Here is a 27,357-nt window from a genome sequence, read left to right as displayed (position 1 = left end):
TCAAAATCCTGCTACAGTGAGAACTCTTAAATGGGTAAATCACCGTCAATATCACATTGATTCGTTTTGAAGGTAGCATCGCTGATGATGGGAAGGTTCTCAAGGATCTTCAGTATAAACGATTTTAGGATTATGGGTCTGTGCATGGAGTTTGTTCACGATCATTTACCATCTGGGAATAAGACCCAGGGGTTCGTGAATCTCTGTTGGATGGCCAGGCATAAACTATCCGTTCAGAGACACTTGTCAGTTTTGAACCCCCAAAGAAGTGAGTATCTGATTAGAGAGTGGACACCAACCCTCATTATGGAAAGGGAAGATTTTTCCCTGGTGTTTGCTATAGTTGAGTGAAGCAACATCATCTGTGTATTTTTCTCAACAACTATTCCTCACAACTTTTTAAAAAAATTTTTTTTAAATTTAAAAAAAAATTTATGTATTTATTTGATAGAGATCAAAAATAGGCAGAGAGGCAGGCGGGGGTAGGGGCAGGAAGCAGGTTCCCCGCTGAGTAGAGAGCTCGATGCAGAGCTCCATCCCAGGACCCTGAGATCATGACCTGAGCTGAAGGCAGAGGCTTAACCCACTGAGCCACCCAGGTGCCCTCTCACAACTTTTTATACTATCTTCAATTCCTTGATAGAAGTCTGAGATGCAGCAAATATTTCCAAACTCTTGTATGCCCCCAGAACTCACCCAGAGTGTAAATTGATGCAACTTTCAGAAGAGCAGTTAGCACTGTCTATGAAATTTGAAATGCACATAGCTTCTAGCCCAGGAGTTCTGTTGACCCTTTGCACAAAGTCATTGATATATATAATGATGTTCAATGTCAAATTCACTCAGCAAACACTTACTGTGCCAGACACTATCCTAGGCATTGGAGATGGGGCAGTGAGCCAGTGACACAAAGACCCTTGCCCTAGTAGGGCTCCCGTCCATGTGGAAGGAGACAGACAATAGACAGCACAAATAGTAAATAGGAAAATGAGGAAGAGGGCGAGAAGGTGGATCACGATGATTCTTTAAAGTCGTTAATGTGCAAGGTGGCACACACAGCCCTCACCACCACCTGTGCTGAGACCTCCACTATATGTTGCGAAGAGGAAGAGGCCAGGTCCAGAATGCTTATACGTAGGTATGTGCTTTTTAAAAATTTTTTAATGAAAGGAATCACAAGAAATGAATAAGATGGGGGCACCTGGGTGGCTCAGTCATTAAGCGGTCGCCTTCAGCTCAGGTCATGATCCCAGGGTCCTGGGTTTGAGCCCTGCATCAGGCTCCCTGCTCAGCAGGAAGTCTCCTTCTCCCTCTCCCACTGCTTGTGTTCCCTCTCTCACTGTGTCTCTCTCTGTCAAATAAATAAATACAATCTTAAAAATAAAATAAGAAACAAAATAAGAGCTGTTATCTTTAGGGGAGATGGGGGGATGGGGAGCAATGAGGAGGAAGACAGAGTCACGAAGAGTCTTTTAAGAGCACAAAGCAGGGACGCCTGGGTGGCTCAGTTGGTTAAGCAGCTGCCTTCCGCTCAGGTCATGATCCCAGCGTCCTGGGATCGAGTCCTGCATCGGGCTCCTTGCTCCACAGGGAGCCTGCTTCTCCCTCTGACTCTGCCTTCCACTCTGTCTGCCTGTGCAGAGCCTGCTTCTCCCTCTGACTCAGCCTTCCATTCTGTCTGCCTGTGCTTGCTCTCGCTTGCTCTCTCTCTCTCTGACAAATAAATAAATAAATAAACTCTTTAAGAGCACAAAGCAGTTTTCCCTTTGAAGTCCCTCTATTATCACAGCTAATGATGTAATGAAATGTGGACACGTGCCTCATTAAATATGTAGTTCACAGTACAACTGTGTAAGAGTTGAATTCATTTGAACTACAGTTGGCCAGTTGACCTAATATCACATTTTTAATATATTTAAGTAACTATTGATTAATTTCTTGTTCCAATTTGCAGTTTTTCCTTTTTGTCTCTTAGATGCAATATTTTTTTTCAAATCTTAGGTATTTCCATAGGGGGCACCTGGGTGGTTCAGTCAGTTGAATGTCCAACTCTTAATCTCAGCTTGGGTCTTGATGTCAGGGTTGTGAGTTCAAGTCCTCCTTGGACTCCACACTGGGTATGGAGCCTACCAGAAAAAAAAAATTAATTAAAAAAAATTCCAGAGGCCCTTATAAGTTCACAGACTCTATTGCCTATTATGTTAGTAAGTCAGTGGAAGCAGTCTAAGTAGAAAGAGGCTTCTGGTCCACCTTCTGTTGGCCATGTTCCTAAACTCTTTGAATTTGGTAATATTATCAATGTTTTTATTTTAAAAAAAATCAACCAAAGGGGTACCTGGGTGGCCCAGTCCTTCAAGTGTCGGACTCTTGATTTTGGTTCAGGTCATGATCTCAGGGTCATGGGATTGAGCTGCCTCAGTCTCCATGCTTAGCCTGCACTTTGCGATTCCCTCTCCCTCTGCCTCTGCCCCCCGCCTTGTATTCTCGCTGTCTCTGTCTCTCTGTGTCTCTAAATAAATGGATAAAATCTTTTGAAAAAATAAAATTAAATAAATAAAAATAAAAATCAGCCAGCTGTATCAGGAAAGTGTGGGTATACGTTTTTTTAGTTTCTTTTTTGTGTATTTATTTTGAAAAGAAAAAGTGGATAAGAAGGAAATGCTATATTAAAAGTTAAAGTATTTGCAATGACGTAGATGGAACTAGAGTATTATGCTAAGTGAAATAAGTCAATCAGAGGAAGGCAATTACATGATCTCACTCATATGTGGAATTTAAGAAACAAAACAGGGCCATAGGGAAAGAGAAGAAAAAATAAAACAAGACAAAATCAGAGAGGGAGGCAAACCCTAGAAGACTCTTAATCATAGGAAACAAACAGTTTTGCTCTAGGGGGGTAGGGGTGGGTGAATGGGATGGATGATGGACTTGGAGAAGGGCACAGGATGTAATGAGCCCTGGGTATTATGTAAGACCGATGAATCACTGACCTCTGCCTCTGAAACCAATAATGTATTATATGTTAATTAATTGAATTTAAATTTAAAAAATAAAATAAATAAAACCAAAATTTAAAAATAAATAAAAATTAACACAGAGAGGGAGTCCTCTGCATGAGCTAGCTGGTGCCCTGCTTACAGAAGCCTTACTGTCGAGAACCAGTAGAAAGTACTCTCAGCACTAGCCAGTCATCCTGGGTGATGTGGAGAACTGCTGTTGCTTCCCTAAGTTACCACTTGACCAGAGAGACCCTTCCACCACCAGCAAATAATGTTTTAATTTGTTTGGATCTTGGGTTTTGATTTTGGTGGAACTCACAAGATAATGGCTTGATAAGACAGTGCTTTTTGAGAACAAAAATTTTAAACTGGGTGTATAACACCACTGCACAACGTGGGAATGATCCTAAAAACATCACATGCCAACCCAAGACCTGGCTAAAAGGGGCAGGATCAGAGGAAGATTCCATTCCAGAGGTGACCTTCATCTTGCTGTTTGGTCAAGGTAAGGCAAGTCAAGTAATTTTGGCTTGAGCCAGTGTTTTAAAAATAAGAAAGCTCCGGGACGCCTGGGTGGCTCAGTTGGTTAAGCAGCTGCCTTCGGCTCAGGTCATGATCCCAGGGTCCTGGGATCGAGTCCCACATCGGGCTCCTTGCTCAGCAGGGAGCCTGCTTCTCCCTCTGCCTCTGCCTGCCTCTCTGTCTGCCTGTGCTCGAGCACTCTCTCTCCCTCTGTCTCTGACAAATAAATAAAATCTTTAAAAATATATATATTAAAAAAAAAAAATAAGAAAGCTCCTGATCAAGGATCTGATTTCTAAGAAGTTATAGAAATGGGACTGAAATGACATTGAATCAATTGTAAATGGCATATAAAACTTTCTAAATATAACATAGTGACTAAGTGTGTAAGTTCTAGAGTTAAGACTTGGTTCAAATCCTGCCTCTGCCCCCTTTTGGCTTTGGAACCTTGGGCAAATGAGTTCCTGTTACCAGATTTCTGTTTTCACAGAAGTAATATCCCTTACCTCATAATGGGAAGACGAAATGAGATAATTTACTAGACTAAAACTATTTAGTCCAGTGCCTGGGATATAGTAAGTGCGCTAATAAATATTGCCAGGACCAAGGGTTTCATGTACTTCTCTTTGGTGACCTTGTAGAACCCTGGGAGATAAATGTTACAATCCTCTCTTCAGAGAAGAAACAACAGAGGTTAAGTAACTCACAAAGATCACATAGATAATAAGTGATGGAGCACAAATTCCTTCACAAGTCCTTCCTCCTGACTCCTAGATTTAGGATGTTTCCCAGTAGAGTATAGGTAAGAAATTAAACACCAGCCAGTCATTTAACATGTGCTTTAAAGTTGTAGAGTTTCACAGCATTGTGAACAGAACAACGTTCTCTTCTTTGCATGATTCGCCTGTCTCTGCTGCAATAAGCCAAGGCGTAGAGGATATTCTACCTTTCAAGCCATGGAATTTGGAGGAGTTTCATTTCTTTGAGGCTACTTAGGGTTCGTGATGATGTATGAAGAATCCTTGAATTATACACTGGAGTGTTATTCGTATTGGGGTTTTTTTCTGTTATCGGTAAAACCTAATCAATACCTCTGAGAATGACTCACAGTCAAAAGGAAACAATGAGGGTGCCTGGGTAGCTCAGTGGGTTAAGCCGCTGCCTTTGGCTCAGGTCATGATCTCAGGGTCCTGGGATTGAGTCCCGCATCAGGCTTTCTGCTCAGCAGGGAGCCTGCTTCCCTCCCTCTCTCTCTCTCTGCCTGCCTCTCTGCCTACTTGTGATTTCTCTCTGTCAAATAAATAAATAAATAAAAATCTTAAAAAAAAAAAAAAAGGCAACAATGACTCCTTATTACAACTTCCTTGTTCTGGGCACTAGATGTCACACTAAGTAAAGTTTTAGAAGTTATTCTTCAAAGTAGGGTGTGGCATCATTCAAACCCTGTCTGTGAAGAACCACAGCTTTCCATTTCGAGTAGAACGCAGGAAAGATGTACTTCCGCTAACAAAAGAATTCAGGAGAAAGAACTGGTCATCAGAAAATAAGCTAGGTCAAACGTAAATGTGTGCAATGTTTTGTAAATCAGTTATACCTTAGTAAAGTGTGTGTGTGTGTGTGTGTGTGAGAGAGAGAGAGAGAGAAAGAAAGAGAGAGAGAGAGAGAGACTGGAGTAGCAGCATTGTATCATGTATACTAAACAGACACATCCCATTTATATGAACACAAACGTGGTGTTTCCTTCCAGAAACAAAGTAACTTTTCTAGAGGCAGTTAATGTAGACATACCCCTAATCAATCAGATTCTGAGATGGTCAGAAGCTGGTTTTCCCTAGGTAAAGAATCAGACATGGCCCTCCCACGAAAGGGGCAAAGAAGATGAAGGAGTTAGTGATGGGGCTTCACTGAACCCTGTAGGGCTTTCACAAAGAAGGTGTTCTCTCGGCCTTCTCCAATGCATTTTCTTTAGTTTAGCCCTCAGAAATCTCAAAGAGAATCATGACTGTGATTTGGATGTACATTATTTCCTTTGAAATATATATATATTTTAAGATATGTTAAGGAATATGGACTCAGGGTATAACTTAGTTCAGTGATATTCTATAACTTCAAGGTGCTCTCAAAACTCCAGTAACTTTTCACTGAAATGCTTGGAATTTACCGGAAGCTAGAGAGAATGAATTTCAGTCTTAGTTTTAGCAGTTATAAAGCATGTGTTTTTGTTTTTTTTTTTTAGTAACCCGATCATAAGTTTGAACTGTATCTAATGAACAACACATGAATATAAACATATTTCTGCATGAAATTAATGTGGTAAACATTGTAAATAATGTTTTGTAAGTTTCCCTGTTGTCTAGGTAGCATATAGTGACAGGTGATTTCCACTGGATCTAATTAGTCCTCTCTCTGGTAAATATCAGTGCCCCGATGATGTTAAGATCGCTCTGATAAATGAAGTTACAACCAATACTATTATTTGGGCTTGGGATTCATCCATGTCTTTCTCTTATTCAGGAGATGAACAATTGGTCATTTTGACAGTGCTTTCTAAGAGCAGCTGCTTCTCTTTGGTTCCCAAATCCTGCCATGATTTGGGACTTTTCCCCCACACACTAATATTGTTGGGTTTTAACAACCTGGTGTTGCCTGGGTTCCTAGTGCCATCTTTCCCTTTCTCCCTGCACGCAAAGGGGAAGGCAAGTGCTGGCACAATGGCCATCCAGGCTGTTTCGCCTTCAAGAAGCCAAAAAGCCACTTAGGACTCTGAGTAGACTATTCATTTTTGTGTTCAGTTCATGAACTTGAGAAAAGCTACAGCTCATCATGGGGGCCTCTCAGGAGAAAAGAAAAATTTTGCTCCAGAATAAAATGTAAACAAGACTATTTCTATGCTAGGCCAAGGGGTATGTGTGTGTGTGTGTGTGTGTGTGTCTGTGGTAGGATGAGGGGGTCAGCCCTGTGTGTGGAATATGTGCCCCGCTGGGCTGTGGAGAATATGGATAGACGGGCCCTGCTTGGATGGGTAAAGCCAGTACCCTTCCCCCTGACTGGCTGCAGTTCGAGCCTGCGTCCTGACCCTTACTGCTTAGGACAACTGTCAGAGCCGTTGGGTGGCCTCCTGGTTTTCTCACCAATTTGCTTCTAATTTTGACCTGTGAGTCCCAGACCTTGCACTCTCTGCCCCGAAAGAATGACGAACCCTTTGAGGGAGCGTTTCCATTCAACAGATATGAATTGAGTGTCTGTGACGGGCTAGGCCTGCAAGGAGTCCAAAAATGAACGGTGCGTGCCTGTTCTGAGGAGTTTAGAAAAGAGTAAAGAGGATCCGTCCACACTGCTAACTGCCACAGTCTCTTATAACCGGGGTACACACCCACAGCTTAGCACAGCGCTAGAGCACGAGCTATGGAATTGGCAGACCAGGCGTTTTCTGTGGTGTTCCTGAACCATATTTTTATCTCCTGACAGGTCATGGATTGACAGCAGTCAAGGAAAAGGCAGGGGCCACCCTGCGGATTCATAGTGTCAATTCCAGCTCTCCGGAAGGGGCCCAAGCTGGTGCTGAAAATGGAGTCCCTCAGAGTGAGTGAGGAACTTTTTTCCGGGGCTTCTTGGACTTGGGCCCTCGTGCACTAGGTGCACAGATGGAAGCTTTCTAAGTTCAGATCAGCAGAATGAACTCCAAGAGGGTGTTTTTCTCCTTCCTGGCAGGTGTGGCCACAGATCAGAGCCCTGCAGAAAGCCCACCCACTTCTCCTGCATCCGGGTCTCGGGGCATGCTGTCAGCCATCACCCATGTGGTTCAAAACACAGTGAGTCGTTAGCTCCTTCTCTGTTTCCCCTGCGTCTCCCTTTGATGTCTGTATTTACCAGTGACCTAAATACATCAGAGAAAAGATGGCCTCCCTCGTAACTTTGGATTATGGTTTTGTTATGCTTTCTCCTGCAGAGTAAGCATAACCTTGGCACCAAAATAATAAGGGCAAAAGATACATATTTTATGTTTAAAAGAAAAGAGCTGCTTAGAAGGAATATTTTCAGTCTGATGGAACAGTGAGCGTCCTTTCCGACAGCTTCAAGGACAGCCTCTGGCTGGGGGAGGAGAGGGGGGCCCTTTCTTAGAGCTGAGACAGCTGTTTTTGCTAGATGGTCTGTGTTTCCTAACCTTCAATTTGTAAATGATAAAGCCATTCAAATTAAAAAAAAAAAAAAAATTCTGGTAGGGAATTGGGAACAATATCCCGAGATGTTTCTGACGTGTTTCCGGATAATGAAGATTAACATTCTTGACCTTGAGTTCCTCATCTCCCTGAGTCCATGCAGGGGGATTGTCTTCTGAGTTTTTACTCAGCAGCCTCATTTCCGGTCTGGGTTCACTTCTACCTTCTGAGACTTTCTTTTCCAAAGCCCCAGACTTTCCCACGAGGTCCGCCCTTCATCGAAGTCCCTGTGATGCTTTACCAAAGTAATCCCTCATAGGATGTCAAAAGAAAAGAGACTCCAGGAGGCAAAAATATACATTGCCTATATCCCCTAGTTCTTCCACAATATGCGTGTGTGAAAATCTGTTTTATAGTGTGACGATTGCTTGGCTCCCAGAGCTAAAAACAAAGTCTAAACGCCCAAGATGGAAATGAGGACTAAAGGGTACTCAGCGAAGTCTAATATTGCTAATGAAGTGGTAATTAAGAAGATTAGGAAATGCATATAGGCAAAAGATAAGAATAAAATATAATGCGTATAAATTCATGTAAATTCATAAACACATACACGCATACTGTAATTGCAGTCGTGGAGTGGGGATGTTTGTACAGAAGTTGCAAAGAAATGTAAGCAGTCCTGTTTATGTGGACACTTCATGGTAGTGAAGCTTGGCTGTTTTAATCTTTGTTTTTTAAGGAAAACAATGGCTGACGAGAGAATTTGCAAAAGGCTAACTGTAGGATAGAATAGTTTCTAAAGCCAGTAGTCTATGGAAATCAACCTGTCTTATTTCATGAATATACTAATTATAGATGGTTATTAGTAGTTTCTGAAATTATCCAAGGGCCATCTGACACAGCCTGAGGGTCCTACACTCCAAGGCCCTAGATGAAAGAATTCACTAAATTGATGAGAATATTTGACATTTTAATAGACTGCTCCACATAATTCTGTTACTTGGGTTAGCATTCTTTCAAACAAAACCAGTACTGCAATCACCTATTAATTTTATGTCTTAGATACATATCTATCCATACACACAGAGCCCACAAAATTCATCTCAGGTATGCCCTGGTTTTTCCTAAGCATGCTTTTTATTTTATTTTTTTTTTAAGATTTTAATTTATTTGACAGAGAGAGAGACACAATGAGAGAGGGAATACAAGCAGAGGGAGTGGGAGAGAAGCAGGCTTCCCACTAGCAGGGAGCCCGATGCAGAGCTCCATCCCAGGACCCTGGGATCATGACCCGAGCGGAAGACAGAGGCTTAATGACTGAGCCACCCAGGCACCCGTAAACACCCTTTTAAGTAATATTGTCTGTCCTACAAATGACATACGCCCTTCTAAGAAAAAGAAAATAGAATGAAGTGGATATTAAACCCCTAATGGGAAAAAATTGTGACTTTATATTGATTTTAGTATTTGAATATGGTGCCACCTAGGAGTTACTGACCACTGTGGAAAAGCAAAAGGCAAAAAGAAATCTCATGCCATTATCTCATCGGCAGGGTAAAAGTGTCTTAACGGGCGGTCTTGATGCTTTGGAATTCATCGGTAAGAAAACCATGACTGTCCTCGCAGAGAGTGACCCAGGCTTTAAGCGGACCAAGACGCTCATGGAGAGAACCGTTTCCTTATCGCAGGTGGGATTATATACATTTGCCGTGTCTTCTTTCAGTCTGTAAAGTAAATACATTTTTATGTGTCTTTTTTAATGAGTGTTTTCAAGCACGGGACTTAAATTCAAATGACGTTAACATAGTGGAGGCTGAAAATTGAGTTTCTAAGACACCTCTTTCCCCGGCCGCTTGGTTTCTCCTGGGAGACAACACTGTTAGCAGCTTCATATGGATTCTGTCAGAATTATCATATAGCCATGCATATGGGCGAACATATGTTCGTGAGCTAGAGATATAGATATGCAGATATGTAGACACATACATACTTTTTCAGATAAATGACAGCCTCCTAACCACATTCTTTTGTACCTTGCTTTACTCACTTAATAATTTCTTGAAGAAATTTCTTTTTTTTTTTTTTAAAGATTTTATTTACTTATTTGACAGAGATCCCAAGTAGGCAGAGAGGCAGGCAGAGAGAGAGGAGGAAGCAGGCTCCCCACTGAGCAGAGAGCCCAATGCGGGGCTCGATCCCAGGACCCCGAGATCTCGACCCGAGCTGAAGACAGAGGCTTTAATCCACTGAGCCACCCAGGCACCCCTTGAAGAAATTTCTTGAAGAAATGGTTACATTTAGCCCACCCAGGCTGCTGTAACAGAGTGCTAGAGATTGGGGTCTTACAGCAACGAACACTGATTTCTCATAGTGCTGGAGGCTGTGAAGCCCAAAGTCAAGGTGCTGGCAGATTCGGTGTCTGGTAGCAGTTTGTTCCCGGCTCATAGACAGCTGTCTTCTTGCTGTATCCTCATGTAGTGGAAGAGGGAAGGGGTTCTGTGGGCTCTCTCTTGTATGGTCACTAATCCCACTCATGAGAGCTTCATCCTCGACCCAATGCCCTCCCAAAGCCCCACCTTCAAATACCATCACAGCAGGGACTAGTCTCAACTTATGAATTTAGGGGGGACACAAGCATTCACATTGTAGCATTATTGTATGTACTCCAGATTTCCCACGTTTTACCCCTATGACCTTGAACCGGTTACTTAACCCCTTTGTGCCCTGGTTCACTCACTTGTACTGGGTAGAACATCAGTACCTGCCGATGGCTTTGATGTAAGGTTTCAATGAATTAGCATAGTACCCAGGTCAGGAATGCCTGTTACTATTGCTGTCATTATTATGTGTCCATATAATAGGTAGAAATGATATTTCATCGGCATTTTAATTTATAGTCCTCTTAGTATATGCAAGGATGGGCTTCTCTTCTCACACTTCTAGATTTAATGTTTCCCGATACACCCCCCTGCTGCCCCCCGTCTTGAGAAATGTGAAAAATGGACTCCTTGGGCCACCTGGCTGGCTCCATTGGTGAAGCATGTGACTCTCGATCTCAGGGTTGTGACTTCAAGCCCCACATCGAGCGTAGAGCTTACTTAAAAAAAATTTTTTTTTTTAATCTGTGTTTTGCTTACTTAGAGTAGTTAGGTAAATCAAAAATACCCTTTACCTTATTTTCCAAATATAAAACAATAATGCTGAACTTGCTCTTTTGGTTGGCACGTGCCCAGTTCTTGCTCTGGGGGGCCAGCAAGCCGCTTGTCCCTGTCCTCCCCAGCAGTCAGATAGATACACCAGGTCTATCTTTGCCTTCCCCAAATCAGGAGCAGCTGATACAGCCCTGGGTTTTGTAAATTTCACAGGCAGGACAAACATAGCTTCTCAGCAGCTCAGGACTAGAACGCCACCGAGGACCTATCACTGACATCGTGTTAGTGGTAGCTCCCGAAAAGCTTTTGTTTTAAGCTATTTCCTCTCATCTCTTTCAGAGTAACCCTCATATAATCACTCTGATATTATAGCTCAGGTCGGGACTTGGCAGGATCCCCTAAACCACCACCCTACTGATCTTTAAAAAGAAAATAGAGGGGCACCTGTGTGGTTCAGTCAGTGAAGCATCTTCCGTCAGCTCAGGTCATGATCCCAGGGTCCTGAGATCGAGTCCTGTGTCCAGCTCCCTGCTCAGTGGGAAGCCTGCTTCTCCCTCTGCCTCTGCTGCTCCCCCCTGCTTTGTGCTGTCTGTCTCTGTCAAAGAAATAAATAAAATACATTTTTTAAAAATATTTTTATTTATTTATTTGAGAGACAGAGAGAGCATGAGAGGCGAGAAGGTCAGAGGGAGAAGCAGACTCCCCATGGAGCTGGGAGCCTGATGCGGGACTCAATCCCGGGACTCCGGGACCATGACCTGAGCCAAAGGCGGTTGCTTAACCAACTGAGCCACCCAGGTGCCCCTATAAATAAAATACATTTTTAAAAAAAGTTTAAGAAGAAAAAGAAACTAGATTTATATTAATCAGGTAATTAATACTAGATGTTGCAAAACAGAAGCAACACAAAAAAAACAACCCCCAAGGATCAGTGTGGCTAAGAACAGAAGAAAGTCTATCTTTTGCTCCTACGGTGTGAGCGTTTCTGTCCAGGGACTCTCTAGGTAGTTCTTTTCTGAGCCCCTATCCCATGACTCCACCATCCTAAAATGCTTCACCTCTAGCCTCCTGCAGAGGGGAAGGTGAAATGGAGAGGGCTAGGTGAGAGAACTTAGGACTTTACCCTCATTCCTTTGGCCGAAACTTGACACATAGTCTACCTAATTCAGTTCAGTGGGCTCAGAAATATAGTTTAGCCACATGTCTGGGAGGAAAAGGATATTTGATGAGCAGGTAGGAATATTTTTGCTACAAGGTTTCATATGTCTATAAAATCTCTATATACATGTGTATACAACTATGTATTATATATTACATATATGTGCATACAAGCATATATATATATATATATTATATATATATATATATATATATATAAGAATATATGTAGATATATAAATTTGATTCTAGGTAAGAAACTCATAATGTGGGGAAAAGTGTGACCAAATGCACCTCTAATTCACACAGATCACTGCAACACTACCTACTCCAACCTACTGCCACACAGTAATTTTTCATTCATCCATTCATTCCTTTGTTCATTTCAGAGATGCATTTTATATGTCCACTATGTGCCAGGCACTGTTCCAAGCACTTGAGCTATACCAGTAGCCAAAATGGATAAAAATCCCTGTCCTTAAGGAGTTTTTGTTCCAATGAGGAGAGACAGACAAACCATCGACATCATCTAGTATTTTAAAAGATGATTGAGTGCTGTGGGAAAAAAAAAAAAAAAAAAAGCAGGAAGAATGTAGGAATGTGGAAGTGAGAGGCAGGTTAGGTATTAAATTGGATTGTTAGGGGGACGGCCTCATGGAGATGATGACATTTGAGCAAATATTGAAGTAGATGAGGGTCTTGACCATGCTGAAATCTGAGTGAAGCACATTGCATGCAGCAAGAGCAGCTTGTGCAAAGGCCCTGGGGCAGGAGTGTTTAGCATGGATGAGGAAGAAGGATGCTACATGGTGGGAAGGAAGTGAGCCAGAAGGAGAACTGTTACAGATGAGGATAGAATACTAATGGGGAACAGGTCATGGCAGATCCTGGAGGGCATTTGCAGGGACCTCGGGTTGAACCGTTAGTGAAATGGTGAAACCATTACAGCATTACTGAAAGAGGAGTGAAAAGATCTGCCTGTAACAGGAGCACTTTAGTTACTGTGTTGAAAACAGACTGGGTATGGGGAGGGCTGAGGGTAGGGAGACCAGGTAGAGTGGTTACCAGTGCAGGCTCTCCCAGGAACAGGGGCCAAGATGGCATTAAAATGTGGGGATTTTATTAGGGGGAAATGCTGAGCAAGAAAGTGGAGGTGGGGGGGCGAGAAGGCTGACAGGGCTATCAGACCAAGATGCAAGGCTGACCCCAGGGATGGGGAATGGGAGAGAAGATGGGGCAGAAGCCTCCTGGGCTGCTGTATCCTCTGAGGAAAGCTGGGCAGAGCCCTTGGGCAGTCCTTCAGATGATGTCCCCGGACAGGTCTCCTCATTGTCCCTGCTGCACTGGTGATGATCACGGGAGGCACAGACTGCAAAGTACAGCATCCAGGGCGGGGCCCTCGGTCACTGGTTCTGCAGCTCTCACTGCCTCCTCAGGGGGCAATGCTGTTACCTAAGCAGGGGGACGTGGTGGCTCAATGTGGAGCCCTGGAAGGGGAGGGTGAATGCTGATTCCAGGGATGTTCTGAAGGTCGACCCGGACTTCCCAATGGAGGAAACTTGGGGTGTGAGATAAGGAAGCAGCAAGAGCGACCCCACGGTTTGTTGGCATGAACAGCTCAAAGGATGAAGCTGCCATCCATTGACATAGGGAAGTCTGTTGGATTTTTCCTAATCCACACTCAGTAACTACAGAAGCCCACAATGTTCCTGACTTCTCCCATGTTCTGTCCCAGCGACACAGGGCGGTTTCCGGACCCACAGATGCAAGTCTCCAGAGCTGCCCTTCCGTCCGGAAGACTCCCTCGCCACAACCATTCACTGCTGTTTCACAGCATCTCCTTTTCCTTTCCACACGGAAAATAAACCAACCTCCTGTGGAAACCCAGCTCTTCTTCATGCAACTTTAATTTCACTCCATCTTTTGAGGGAACCCAAATCATTTCAGAGCGACCTGCCCCCTTCGTTTTCGTCCCTTCCCCTGTGTTCCGAAGCACCGATTTAGAGACGGAAGTTGCTCTGGGGAAAGGAAGCAATTTCGGTGTCACTTTGTTGTTGTGTTTTACCACCGCCAAGCCAGGAAGATCAGTGGGACTAGTGGGGTTTTATTATAAGTGTTAAAAATCCCCAGTGATCATCTGATGTTGTTTTGAAAATCTTAAAATTCAGAGCTTGTGCATATGTAGTCTTAAAGACAGAGAGGAGAATTCTGTCGGAAGCCCAGTGAATTTTTGGCTAATGGCCTCAAAAAACCTGAAAGGAGAAGGAGCTTGACAGTTTTATTGACACGCAGTAAAAACGACAATCTGTTCTTGCGTGATCTTCCCCTTGTGAATTTGTGGCTGCCACTGTGTTTACGGTGCTCTCCGTAGATACTAAAGAACCCTATAAATATAATGCCCAGTAAACTTAATGAGGACTCAAATAAAAGATGCTTCGAATCATAGAAAGCAAGTGCAGGAAATTGGGAGTGACTGAGGGACTCATGTTCATCTTATTCTCTTTGCGTAATCAACAAAAAAATAACTGGAGAAAAATGATGAACGTGGAGAGGAACTCCACTCTCCGTCAGACTTCTCAAGAACTGATAAGCTAATATTCTTTTTTATATTCAGGAAATATATTATCTGATGAGGAATATATTATGAGTTTATATTTTATTAATTTTTGTCATCAAAGATGGTTAATAATCACACACATCAAGTTTTTAAAATAATGTCACACCAGTCAAAACAGACAAGCTTGTGGCTGCTTTGAGTTCTGCCTGGTACGGAAGTTGCAATGAACCTTATCACAACAGATTAGACTTTTCTGGTGTACATCAATTTTCCCACTGTAGAAAATTTGGATATTCCAGAAAATAAGAAAATTAATCACACACATGGAAAACACTTCAGCAAAAACTGCTGTTCATTTAGCTTCTGTTTTGCTTCTTTCCAATCCTGGACACAAGCATAGAATTTTTGCTTTGTTTGGGTGTGTACATAATGAACATGTAAGATTCGAAGTGGAATAGTCTGGAAATATTCCACTTTCCAAGAATATTCTAGAATATTCTGGAACATCCCACCTTCCAGAATGAGAAAACTGTCAGTGGAATCAATGAAAGAATCATTTTATTAGAAATTACCAAGTGACACAAAGACAGAGCCAGCCCTCATCTCCCCCTACATAATACACAGGAAATGAGGCTTTTGAGTCCACATCCAGGGCACAAACCTTGTGTGTTTCTGCAGATGTTAAGGGAAGCCAAGGAGAAAGAGAAGGAGAGACTGGCCCAGCAGTTGACAGCCGAGAGGACTGCCCACTATGGGATGCTGTTTGATGAGTATCAAGGTTTGTCACACCTGGAAGCTCTGGAAATTCTCTCCAACGAAAGTGAAAGCAAGGTATGTGTGCCTGGTCGCTTAAAATACCACAGTCACTAATGTGTTTTCTCACACACGGAAGAAACTGGGAAATCAAAAATATCTCATTTTTAGGGCCTCGTTAGTATTGTGCTGAGGTCACAAATGTCCTACAGCCTGTTGAGCAGCTCCCCCCACCCCCTGTCATGCTCCATCTTGTTTCCCGTCTGTTTTGTGCTAAGCTGTTACCCCACCCCAACCCCAAGAGGACCAGCAAATTAGGAATCCTCCCTGCCCCCAGCTCATGGTACAGAAGGCTGCTCAGAAACTTGGCTGTCAGGCTCCTGGCCCCATGCTTCCCTTTGGTGACATGGTCCTTGGACCAGGGATGCCCTATCAGGCCGGGTCGCCATTCCCACCCTGGGAAAGCAAAGCAGCGAGGTTTCTTCCAGAGATTTCATATGGTTTTAGGGGCTCTGTAGTGGTTTATTCACTCATTTGTTAAAATATTGGGGCCACCAAGGGCAGGATCGTCTTCCTGGGAGTGAAAGCTCTCTTTGAGAATGTTCCTGAACGGAGACCTGGGATATACCTAACAGCCCTCCGCATTTACATTCCCCCACTGGGATCTCAAGAATCGAGACAGAAATAGCAGACCTTAGCAGGGTTTGGAGATTTATTTTTTTTTATTTTTTTATTTTTTTAAGGATCTATATGTGCAGGAGGGTTATTTAGCAAATACTCATATGGCCCTTATATAGTCACTCTTCTAAGCAGTTTAAAACTATTAATTCATTGGATGGTACCTACAGCTCTTTTATGTGAAGGTCAGGCTGGGAGTCTTTCTGGTGGAGCCCACAGGGCAGCACCCTGGGAACTCGTGGAAGAGGCTCTGGGTCATCTCAGTGGCATTGGCTGGAGAGAAGCAGGGTTGGAAGTGAGCTTTAGAATGAAGTGATTCTTGACTCTCTCTCGCCCACGTCCTCTAAGTTAGGACTCGGAGGGGCTGAGACATTCCTGATGCCCACCTAGATGGGAAAAAATGGCCTCTGCCAAAAACCAAACAGGTTGGAAATCCCCCTCCTCCAGATGATCGAGTTACACGGTACTCTCTGGGCTTATTTTCTCTTGTTTTTATCCATGAGCCATCAGTGAGAGCCTTCCGATGAAACTGTGAGAGGTTGATTTTTTAAAAAAGCAAAATCATGCCTCATATACAGATACAAAATGAACATGAATTAAAGAATCTGGTTAGCTCCCTTATTGCATGAAGGAACCAAGCATATACTATAATGGGTTCAAGGAGGAAAGCCCACGCACATATCTATATGGAGAAATGAATGAGATGAATGTGTAAATGGGGCATAAACCTGGTTTTTCCCCAGGAGGGGAGGTTGGCCCTCCCCTAGACAGAATCTATTCACCTGTCTAGAGACCAGAATTATTTCACACTGCTATCAGTGAACTACAATCTAAACAATTGTGAAATTGCTCCCACAGACTCAGATAATCTGATAATATGTGCTCTAGAAAATGCAGTTTTCCAAATTGTTCCTATAAAAGCTGGGTTTTGAGTCAACCATTATGTGATCAAATACCACTCCGTAGCTGTATGATTTTGGACGCATCTCACTTCAGTCTCCTTATCTGTGTAAGGGAAATAATAATGAAACCTACCTCGTAGGAGTATTAAGAGAATTAAATGAGATAGTCCGTGGAAGCAAGTTCAGCTCATTTTAATACATAATAAGTACTCAATAAATGTTCACTGCCTTTTTATACATTCTTGCATAGGCATCTGTATCGATGATATTTTATTTTACATGTATCCTTATGTTATCTGTACGTGTGTGTATTATTATTAAAAACATGACAGCGATGCTTGATCCCTTGAGGTTATCATGGTGTAGGGACATCCCACTCTGGCAGTTTCATTGCAGGTCTCAGCTGTGAAAGAGTCCCAGGTCCCCAGAAAAAAGCCCCAAAGGGCTGATGTTGCTAAGAAGGGGATTTGGTCCCTAGAGGGACACATTTCCCTCTGTTTGCACACTGCTCCAACGAGCTCTGCTTTCTTTCCCTCAGCCTAGAGATTTTTATAGTAGTATTCATGGTAAGGAATGCAGAATGCTTTCTTGGATTAGTAACAATAGTTACTGTGTGCTGTAATAAACAAATCCTAAAAACATACGGGTCAAAATCAGTCAGAGCTGTCCTTCTTCCTGTGATAGTCCCAGATGGGCGTGGCTGGTCATCAGGCAGCTTTCCTGTTCAGGGATTCGGGGGCCAGATTCTGTCTATCTTATGGCTCCCCTAGACCCATCTTAATTTTCACAGTCCTCTAGCAAGAATACAAATGGAGACCCCTACTGGGATTGTCAGATTTAGCAAAAACAAAAACAAATAAACAAACAAGAAACTATAGGATGACAAGTGAAACTTCAACTTTTGATAAACAAAGGAGGATACTTTTTTAGTGTAAATATGTCCTCTGCAATATTTGAGACATACCCTCATACCAAGAAAATATTCTTTATCTAGAATTCACATTTAACTAGACCTCCTATACGCACCAAATACTTAGAAGTGAAAGGACTTTTGGGGTGCCTGTGTGGCCCAGTCGGTTACGTGTCTATCTTCAGCTCAGGTCATGATCCCGGGGTTCTCCCTCTGTCTGCTCCCCCTGCTTGTGCTCACGTGCTCTCTCCTGTCAAATAAATAAAATCTCAAAAAAAAAAAAAAAAGAAATTAAAGTACTTTTGAAACAAACTATTGAAGAAAATATATTGTCATCCTACTTTTATAATGACTTTGAAAACCAGGTTCCCATTCAGAATGCTCAAGTCCCTCACATTTCCCCGCCACCCTCCTGCCTGCTGTCGTCCCTTTATTTCCAGCTGTCTCTCCCTTCAAGGAGCTTTCTGTGCACATGAGAGGATGACCTGGTTCAAGCTGTACCTGCAGCCCTTCAAACAGCTAACGGTTAGATGGTCCCACCACAAGCAGCACAGCCTGAGAGATCCATACAGGCTATGAAAGGGAAATGTTAGTAACTTTAGTACCTAGAGAGTGGTCTGGAAGGAGGAACATGGGCTCTCCGTGGGCATATCCCTTTGGCCTTGTGGACTCCTGTGGGTCTGAGTCTAAAGTATTGGCTGTCATCATCCTCTAGGGCCTCCTTGTCGTCTTTATCCTTCCAGCATAAGGACAGAGAATATAGAGGGTACACTCCCATTTTAAAAAATTATTTATTTATTTTTAGAGCAAAGGGAGACTATGAGCAGGAGGGGCAGAGGGAGAGGCAGAGAGACCCTCAAGCAGGCTCCCCACCCACAGAGGCCCTTGGGGGGCTCGATCGCACAACCCTGAGATCATGACCTAGATGGAAACCAAGAAACAGATGCTCAACCAACGTACCACCCAGGTGCCCCCACTCCTATTTTGTAAGACCATTGACCCGGAAATGATACACATCGCCTCTGTTGACATTTCATTGGTTAAAACTTTGACACATTGCATGGAAATATCGGGAATTACTATCATTCCTATTCTGTTAGATTGATTCTAGGATAGCAACAGGTATGGCAGTGTAGTGTACTATAAATCTTAAGAAAAAACCTGGTAATTTTTATCGCTGTTATATTTAATAGCTAACAACAACAACAACAACAACAAAACAGTAAACAAGAATATTCAAAATGGCACCCCATACTCCCTTTCAGGGAAAAGATTGATAAGGCAGATTGTCTATCCTTGTGTTCCCAACAACACTTAGCACATTGCCAAGTGTAACAGTCAGCATTCTATGAATATATATTGAGGAGTGCTTGATTATTACTGGATTGAAGTAAAGATTTATTGCTTGTCCCCTTGGCGTAATGGAATGAACCAGGAGGAAGCAAAAGAGATACTATGGTAGAAAGATGCTGACAAGAGAGTCCTTTGCTAAAAATAACCCTTCCCAAAGGATACCCAAAGCATTAAAGCCCAGTACCTTCCCTCCTAGAGGATGGCTACCCTCCAGGAGACATGGGAAACCATGATGTCCTACATGTGTATACACATTTTCACTAGTGTGCTCAAGCACATGTATTCAATAATTACTTTTTAATTTTACTCTTAGAAGACTGCTATGTAGAAAATATATCTAAAGTGTAGGAATCTGCTGTGGGTCTCTCTAGGACCCTGAGGCCTAATCATGAGCATATGAGTGGAAAAGAAGGCTCTGGAAAGGTCAGAGCAGAAAGGCGTGGTGGCAACCATCCAGCAGGGTCCATTTGCTTCCACCTGCTGAACTCTCCAGCTAATGGGTTTTGTGTTGATGACTTCCTGCCGGGCATCTCCCTGAGCCTCCTTGCCAATTGCATTATGCCCTGGTGATATGCCTTACGATTTTTAGGAAATTGGTGTCCTGGCTCCGTGATGCCCTCTCTGACTCTGTCACTTATCCCGGTGTGTGAATCTACTACCATAACGAATATTAAAACACATTCCAAAGGGCATTGCGGCTCCTCTCCTGGCACTCCCTCCAGAGCAAGTGTGTGACCTGCAGAATGAAAACAGAAAAACCTCACTACTTCATAATCCTGCTTTTTTTTTTTTTCCAGAAAAGAAACGATTCGCTCATTTATTTAACAATATTGATTGAGTAGTTTCCATTATGTCACATTCTACTTTCGCCCTATATTTTATTATTCTGTTATTTTTCTTTTTTAAATTCAACTAGCCAACATACAGTACATTATCAGTGTCAGATGCAGTGTTCAATAATTCATCAGTTATGTATACCACCCAGTGCTCATCACATCACATGCCCTCTTCAATGCCCATCCCCCAATTGCCCCATCCCCGCACCCACCTCCCCCCTACTTCGTTTTTTATATGGTTCTCCATGCACTTTGGCCATTTTGGAAATTCAAATCAGTCTTCAGACTTGCGGCCTATGACTGGCCAGGTACGCAAATAATTTTTAAGTATTTACAAATGTCAGTTTCAAAAGAGGGGCTCTGCAATGTCTACAATAGCCAAACTATGGAAAGAGCCTAGCTGTCCATCAACAGATGAATGGATAAAGAAGATGTGGTTTATATATATAATGGAATACTATGCCTCCATCAAAAGAAATGAAATCTTGCCATTTGCAACAACGTGGTTGGAACTAGAGGGTATTATGCTGAGCGAAATAAATCAGAGAGAGACAAATATCATATGATCTTTCTGACATGAGGAATTTGAGAGGCGGGGCAGGGGGGTATGGGGGATAGGGAAGGAAAAAATGAAACAAGATGGGATCAGGAGGGGAACAAACCATAAGAGACTCTTAATCTCACAAAACAAACTGAGGGTTGCTGGGGGGAAGGGGTGTGTGAAGAGGGCGGTGGGGTTATGGACATTGGGGAGGGTATGTGCTATGGTGAGTGCTGTGAAGTGTATAAGCCTGATGACTCACAGACCTGTACCCCCAGGGCAAATAATACATTATATGTTAATAAAAATAATTTTTTATTGATTTGATTTGAAATCAAATTCAATGTGATATGATACATTATCACAATGAAGACAATGAGCAGGCAGGATATCAGTTCAAGCATCATCCTCTGTGATCTCTCCCCGCCCACACTCTTGCCTCCCCCAGGGGTACTGAAGTTCCCTCCCTGGAACCTTGCTGCCACTCCGCTCACATCTGTCATGGCTGTTAGCAATTAACCTGGGCCTCCCTCCTCTAGACTGCAAGATCCCAGACGAGAAAATTGTGTCTTGTGTGTTTTTGCAACCCCAGTTCAATAACCCACATCTAGCAAGTATACACACACACACACACACATAAATATATGTATGTAGATGTATATCTGTGTATATGAAACAGTTCTTTATGTGTTTATGTGTATATAGTATATATACATATATTAATATTCTTACATATTATATGTTAACCTACATAATATATATATAATTGCTTGACCTTCACTACAAGCATTTTTTAAGTTTTTCTTTTTTAATAATCTCTACACCAAATGTGGGGCTCAAACTTACGACTCCAAGATCAAGAGTCTCATGCTCTTCTGCCTGAGCTGGCCAGGTGCCTCTACAAGTACTTTTTTAAAAAAATTAACATATAATGTTTTATTTGTCCTGGGGGCACAGGTCTGTGAATCATCAGGCTACATATTTCACAGCACTCACCATACACATACCCTCCCCAATGTCCATAACCTAGCCACCCCATCCCTCTCTTCCCACCCCCCAGCAACCCTCAGTTCGCTTCATGAGATTAAAAGTCTATTATGGTTTGTCTCCCTCCCAATCCTATCTTGTTTCATTTTTCCCTCCCTACCTACCACGATCCCCTGCCCTGCCTCTCAAATTTCTCATATCAGAGAGATCATATGATAGTTGTCTTTCTTTGATTAACTTATTTCGCTCAGCATAGTACCCTCTAGTTCCATTCGCATCATTGCAAATAACAAGATTTTGGGGGTTTTGATGGCTGCATAGTATTCTATGGTATGTATATACCACATCTTCTTTTCTTTCTTTCTTTCTTTCTTTTTTTTTTTTAGCAGCAGGGAGCCTGCTTCCTTCCTCTCTCTGCCTACCTCTCTGCCTACTTGTGATCTCTGTCTGTCATTTAAAAAAAAAAAAAAAAAGATTTCTATTTATTTATTTGCCAGGCAGAGAGGCAGGCAGAGAAAGCAGGGTGGAGGGGAAACAGACTCCCTGCTGAGCAGAGGTCTCGATGCAGGTCTCGATGCCAGGACCCTGAGATCATGACCTGAGCTGAAAGCAGAGGCTTAACTCACTGAGCCACCTAGGTGCCCCTAGACCACATCTTCTTTATCCGTTCATCTGTTGGTGGACATCTAGGTTCTTTCCATAGTTTGGCTATTGTGGACATTGCTGCTGTAAACATTTAGGTGCACGTGCCCCTTCAGATCCCTACATTTATATGTTTAGGGTAGATATCCAGTAGTGTGATTGATGGGTCAAAGTGTAGCTCTATTTACAACTTCTTTGAAGGAACCTCCATACATGTTTTCCCGAATGGCTGCACCATTCCCACCAACAGTGCAGTGTAGGAGGGTTGCCCTTTCTCCACATCCTCGCCATCCTCTGTTGTTTCCTGACTTGTTAATTTTAACCATTCTGAGAGGTGTGAGGTGGTATCTCACTGTGGTTTTGATTTGTATTGCTCTGATGCCAAGTGATGTTAAGCACTTTTTCATGTATCTGTTGACCATCTGGATGTCTTCTTTGCGGAAATGTCTGTTCTTGTCTTCTGCCCATTTCTTGATTGGATTATTTGTTCTTTGGGTGTTGAGTTTGATAAGTTCTTTATAGATTTTGGATACTAGTCCTTTATCTGATACATCATTTGTGAATATTTTCTCCCATCCTGTCAATTGTCTTTTGGTTTTGTTGACTGTTTCCTTCACTGTGCAAAAGCTTTTGATATTGATGAAGTCCCGACAGTACATTTTTGCCCTTGCTTCCCTTGCTTTGGGTGATGTTCCTAGGAAGAAATTGCTGTGGCCGAGGTCGAAGAGGTTGCTGCCTGTGTTCTCCTCAAGGATTTTAATGGATTCCTTTCTCACCTTGAGGTCTTTCATCCATTTTGAGTCTATTTTTGGGTGTGGTGTAAGGAAATGGTCCAGTTTCATTCTTCCTCGAGTGGCTGTCTAATTTTCCCAACACCATTTGTTGAAGAGACTGTCTTTTTTCCATTGGACATTCTTTCTTGCTTTGTCAAAGATTAGTTGACCATAGAGTTGAGGGTCTATTTCTGGGCTCTATTCTGTTCCATTGATCTGTGTCTGTTTTTGTGCTAGTGCCATACTGTCTTGATGATTCTAGCTTTGTGATAGAGCTTGAAGTCTGGAATTGTGATGCCACCAACTTTGGGTTTTCTTTTTTTTCAACATTCCTCTGCTATTTGGGGTCTTTTCTGGTTTCATATAAATTTTGGGATTATTTGTTCCATTTCTTTGAAAAAAAAAAGATGTTATTTTGATAGGGATTGCATTAAATGTGTAGATTGCTCTAACTAGCATAGACATTTTCACAATATTTGTTCTTCCAATCCATGAGCGTGGAATGTTTTTCCATTTCTTTGTGTCTTCCTCAATTTCTTTCATGAGTACTTTGTAGTTTTCTGAGTATAGGCTCTTTGCCTCTTTGGTTAGGTTTATTCCTAGTTATCGTATGGTTTTGGGTGCAATTGTAAATGGGATTGACTCCTTAATTTCTCTTTCTTCTGTCTTGCTGTTGGTGTGTACAAGTGCAACTGATTTCTATGCATTGATTTTTATATCCTGACACTTTACTGAATTCCTGTATGAGTTGTAGCAGTTTTGGAGTGGAGTCTTTTGGATTTTCCACATAAAGTATCATATCATTTGCAAAGAGTAAAAGTTTGACTTCTTTGCCAATTCAGATGCCTTTTATTTCTTTTTGTTGTCTAATTGCTGAGGCTAGGACTTCTAGTACTATGTTGAATAGCAGTGGTGATAACGGACATCCCAGCCGTGTTCCTGACCTTAGGGGAAAAGCTCTCAGTTTTTCCCATTGCGAATGGTATTCACTGTGGGTTTTTCATAGATGGCTCTGATTATATTGAGATATATACCTTCTATCCCTCTACTGTGAAGAATTTTGATCAAGAAAGGATGCCGTACTTTGTTAAATTCTTTTTCAGCATCTATTGAGAGTGTCATATGGTTCTTGTTTTTTCTTTTATTAATCTATCATATCACATTGATTGATTTGCAGATATTGAACCAACCTTGCAGCCCAGGAATAAATTCCATGTGGTCATGGTGAATAATCCTTTTAATGTACTGTTGGAGCCTATTGGCTAGTATTTTGGTGAGAATTTTTGCATCCGTGTTCATCAAGGATGTTGGTCTATAATTCCCCTTTTTGATGGGGTCTTTGTCTGGTTTGGGGATCAAGGTAAGGCTGGCCTCATAAAATGAGTTTGAAAGTTTTTCTTCCATTTCTATTTTTTGTAACAGTTTCAGGAGAATAAGTATTAATTCTTTAAGTGTTTGGTAGAATTCCCCTGGGAAGCCGTCTGGAGCTGAGCTGTTGTTGGGAGATTTGGGATGACTGCTTCAATCTTCTTACTGGTTGTGGATCTGTTCAGGTTTCCTATTTCTTCCTGGTTCAGTTTTGGTAATTTATATGTCTCTAGGAATGCATCCATTTCTTCCAGATTGTCAAATTTGCTGCCGTATAGTTGCTCATAATATGTTCCTATAATTGTTTGTATTTCTTTGGTGTTGGTTGTGATCTCTCCTCTTTTTTTCCACCCTCATTTTACAGATAAGGAAGGAAAGTTTAAATAAATTACCTGAGGGCACATAATTCATCAATGAGGGGCTCATATTTGAATTCAGAGTTGACAGCACCAGTGTTTTTACCCACGAGGCTAGAAGGGCTACAGCCAAATTTATTTAGCTTCTGCTGTTTGCACCTGTGTAACATTCACATTTGCTGTTCCATTTACCCTCACAAAGGATCCCAATGAAGTGTGCATCTCATGTTAAAATTTTAAAAACTGAGGCCCCGGGGGCGTATGTCACTCACCCAAAGGCACCCAGTTAATAGGCAGTAAATCCGACATTCCACCCCGCCTTTCCCCCCACACCACCAAAGCCCCTCAGTCCCCGCAGAGCTGGCAACAGCCCCTCGTAAACGTGATTAACGGGAAAACAAGATGACAGTTACGCTGACCCATTGCTTTTTTCAGGTTCAGTCATTTTTAGCATCCCTTGATGGAGAGAAGCTGGAACTCTTAAAAAACGACCTGATTTCCATTAAAGACATCTTTGCAGCCAAAGAATTAGAGAGTGAAGAGAGTCAAGAAGAACAAGGTAAAGGAAAATCATCGGTTAAACTGCCAAACAGGCAGTTCATAAAGACAGCCCTTTGAACAGGGCGTGCTTTCATTCAAGAGCTCCTCCTCCTCGCTTCCAAAGCGCTCTGTGCACCTGCTCTGTGACCGGAGCTGGCGGCGGGGCTCTGTGGTCCCCTCGTTCTCTGGGTGAGCACTCCTGTGGGAGGTGCCTTCATTGCCCTGGTGGGGGCACAGCTCCTGGCACCCTGCAGGTGCGCAGGAAACATGGGTGCACAGAGCAGCGGAGAACAGGGCACGCTGATCATGGCCCTGTGACTGGAGTTTATGCCCTGATATCCAATTGTTTATCTGCATGCGGTGGGCAGGTCTCTCCATGGATTTCTTTGCCTACTTTTCTTATTATTTTTAATACCTATGCTTGGGAATTAAGGTGTATTTGTAAGTGGCCTGCCCTCTGTCTCCAGGCACCTAGTGACAGGACCCCCAAGGAGACGAGGACCTGTTTTATGCCAAACAAGTTTTCCTTGAGAGGGGGGATACCTGACTCCCTCTGCCTCCCCCACCCCCCAACATTGGTGCCCTGGCTCTCAAATAAACAAATAAAAATCTTAAAGAAAAAAATATAGAAGGTGGGGCGCCTGGGTGGCTCAGTGGGTTAAGCCTCTGCCTTCGGCTCAGGTCATGGTCTCAGGTCCTGGGATCAAGCCTCACATCAGGCTTTCTGCTCAGCATGAGCCTGCTTTCCCCTCTCTCTCTACCTGCCTCTCTGCCTACTTGTGATCTCTGTCTGTCAAAGAAATAAATAAAATCTTAAAAAATACATATATAGAAGGTAATTAAAAAAAAAAAAAGAATTGTTTTAGGTTGCCGGTTTAGGAGCAGAATATAGCAAAACATTTGCCGTTGTACATGGAGACTGATTTCTTACTGATGTCATCATCACCTAGCCGTGCAGCCACTGTTGTTGGGGTTATGCTGACACACAAGGCCACCATGGGACACACAAGACTGCCTTCTCCCAACTCCAAGGTCCATTTGAAACATGTGCATGCTCACTGGCCATATGGCCTGCAACAAGTTATGTAACTTTTCTGAAACTCATTATCTGCACCTGTGAAATGGAGAAATGGATACATATTCCCCAGGGCTATTGTGAGGCTCGAATTAGATAATGTATGTAAAGATGTATTTTACAGAGCTTGGCCCACAGAACAGCTCAAAAATGTTCACCAGTGTTGTTTTTTAAAGTGCTAAAACAATGCTGGGAAAACAGTAAAGGTACGCTAAACTGTAGCTTTTCTTTATAATCATACTTTCATCACCCAAACGCAGAGGAGTGATAGCGCACGTTCATCCCCATCGATTAGCTGGAAGTGTTTTCTCCCCAAGTGTGTTGCACACCTTTATTTATTTTTTTAAAGATTTTATTTATTTATTTGTCAGAGAGAGAGAGCACAAATAGGCAGAGTGGCAGGCAGAGGCAGAGAGAGAAGCAGGCTCCCCGATGAGCAAGAAGCCAGATGTGGGACTCAATCCCAGGAGCCTGGGATCATGACCTGAGCTGAAGGAAGCAGTTTAACTAACTGAGCCACTCAGGCATCCCTTTAATCAAAGCTCAAACACAAGGACTGAGGGCTTCAGCCTCAATGGTCAGGGCAAAATTATTCTAAGCATTTGCAAACTGTTATTTAAATACTATCTCCCACTTTAGTCTCCTACTGACCTTATGTGCCTTCCGTCTAATGAGATTTATCCTCATGGCATCAAAATAGAAGGCTCAATTACACTGAAGAATAGAAAGAGGCCACTGGCCAAGAGTATTGGAGAGTAATGTTTTTGAGCATTTGTGTGTTTCTGCAAGAGCCGCAAAGCAGGACAGCCTTGCCTTTGTTTTAATAATCTGAAACTAAGACACTGGCTGTCAGAGTTCATAAAGGTAATATTATGGGCCCAAGATGAACCAAGAGATAGGCCTGTTTTCCAGAGTAACGATCACCCAAAAAGATCCAGGTTATTTCTCTTTGGTTGCATGATGCCAGAGGTAGACCTGGATCCTATAGGGCGTGTCATTCAGAAAGGATAAAAAGAAGATTCCAGATTTCTCCTAACCTCAAAGTGATAGTGTTGCGGGTGCAAGTTAAAGCAGTACACATCCCCAGCTAGCACA

At 42.6% G+C, this 27,357-nt stretch overlaps 1 protein-coding gene across 5 annotated transcripts in view; it reads left to right on the top strand.

Annotated features, from left to right (window-relative positions):
- FAM114A1 (family with sequence similarity 114 member A1) overlaps nucleotides 1–27,357 on the top strand; it is a 91,485-nt gene that overhangs the window by 26,917 nt on the left and 37,211 nt on the right. For all 5 annotated transcript variants that reach the window (XM_059163563.1, XM_059163582.1, XM_059163553.1 and 2 more), the window contains 5 exons: nucleotides 6,990–7,103; nucleotides 7,233–7,333; nucleotides 9,235–9,369; nucleotides 15,227–15,379; nucleotides 25,083–25,206. In XM_059163563.1, coding sequence (XP_059019546.1) covers nucleotides 6,990–7,103; nucleotides 7,233–7,333; nucleotides 9,235–9,369; nucleotides 15,227–15,379; nucleotides 25,083–25,206 — 627 coding nt within the window. The remainder of the gene's footprint in view (nucleotides 1–6,989; nucleotides 7,104–7,232; nucleotides 7,334–9,234; nucleotides 9,370–15,226; nucleotides 15,380–25,082; nucleotides 25,207–27,357) is intronic.

Source organism: Mustela lutreola, chromosome 1, assembly GCF_030435805.1.
Source record: "Mustela lutreola isolate mMusLut2 chromosome 1, mMusLut2.pri, whole genome shotgun sequence".
NCBI lineage: Eukaryota > Metazoa > Chordata > Mammalia > Carnivora > Mustelidae > Mustela > Mustela lutreola.
This window is presented reverse-complemented; position numbering and strand designations above follow the sequence as displayed.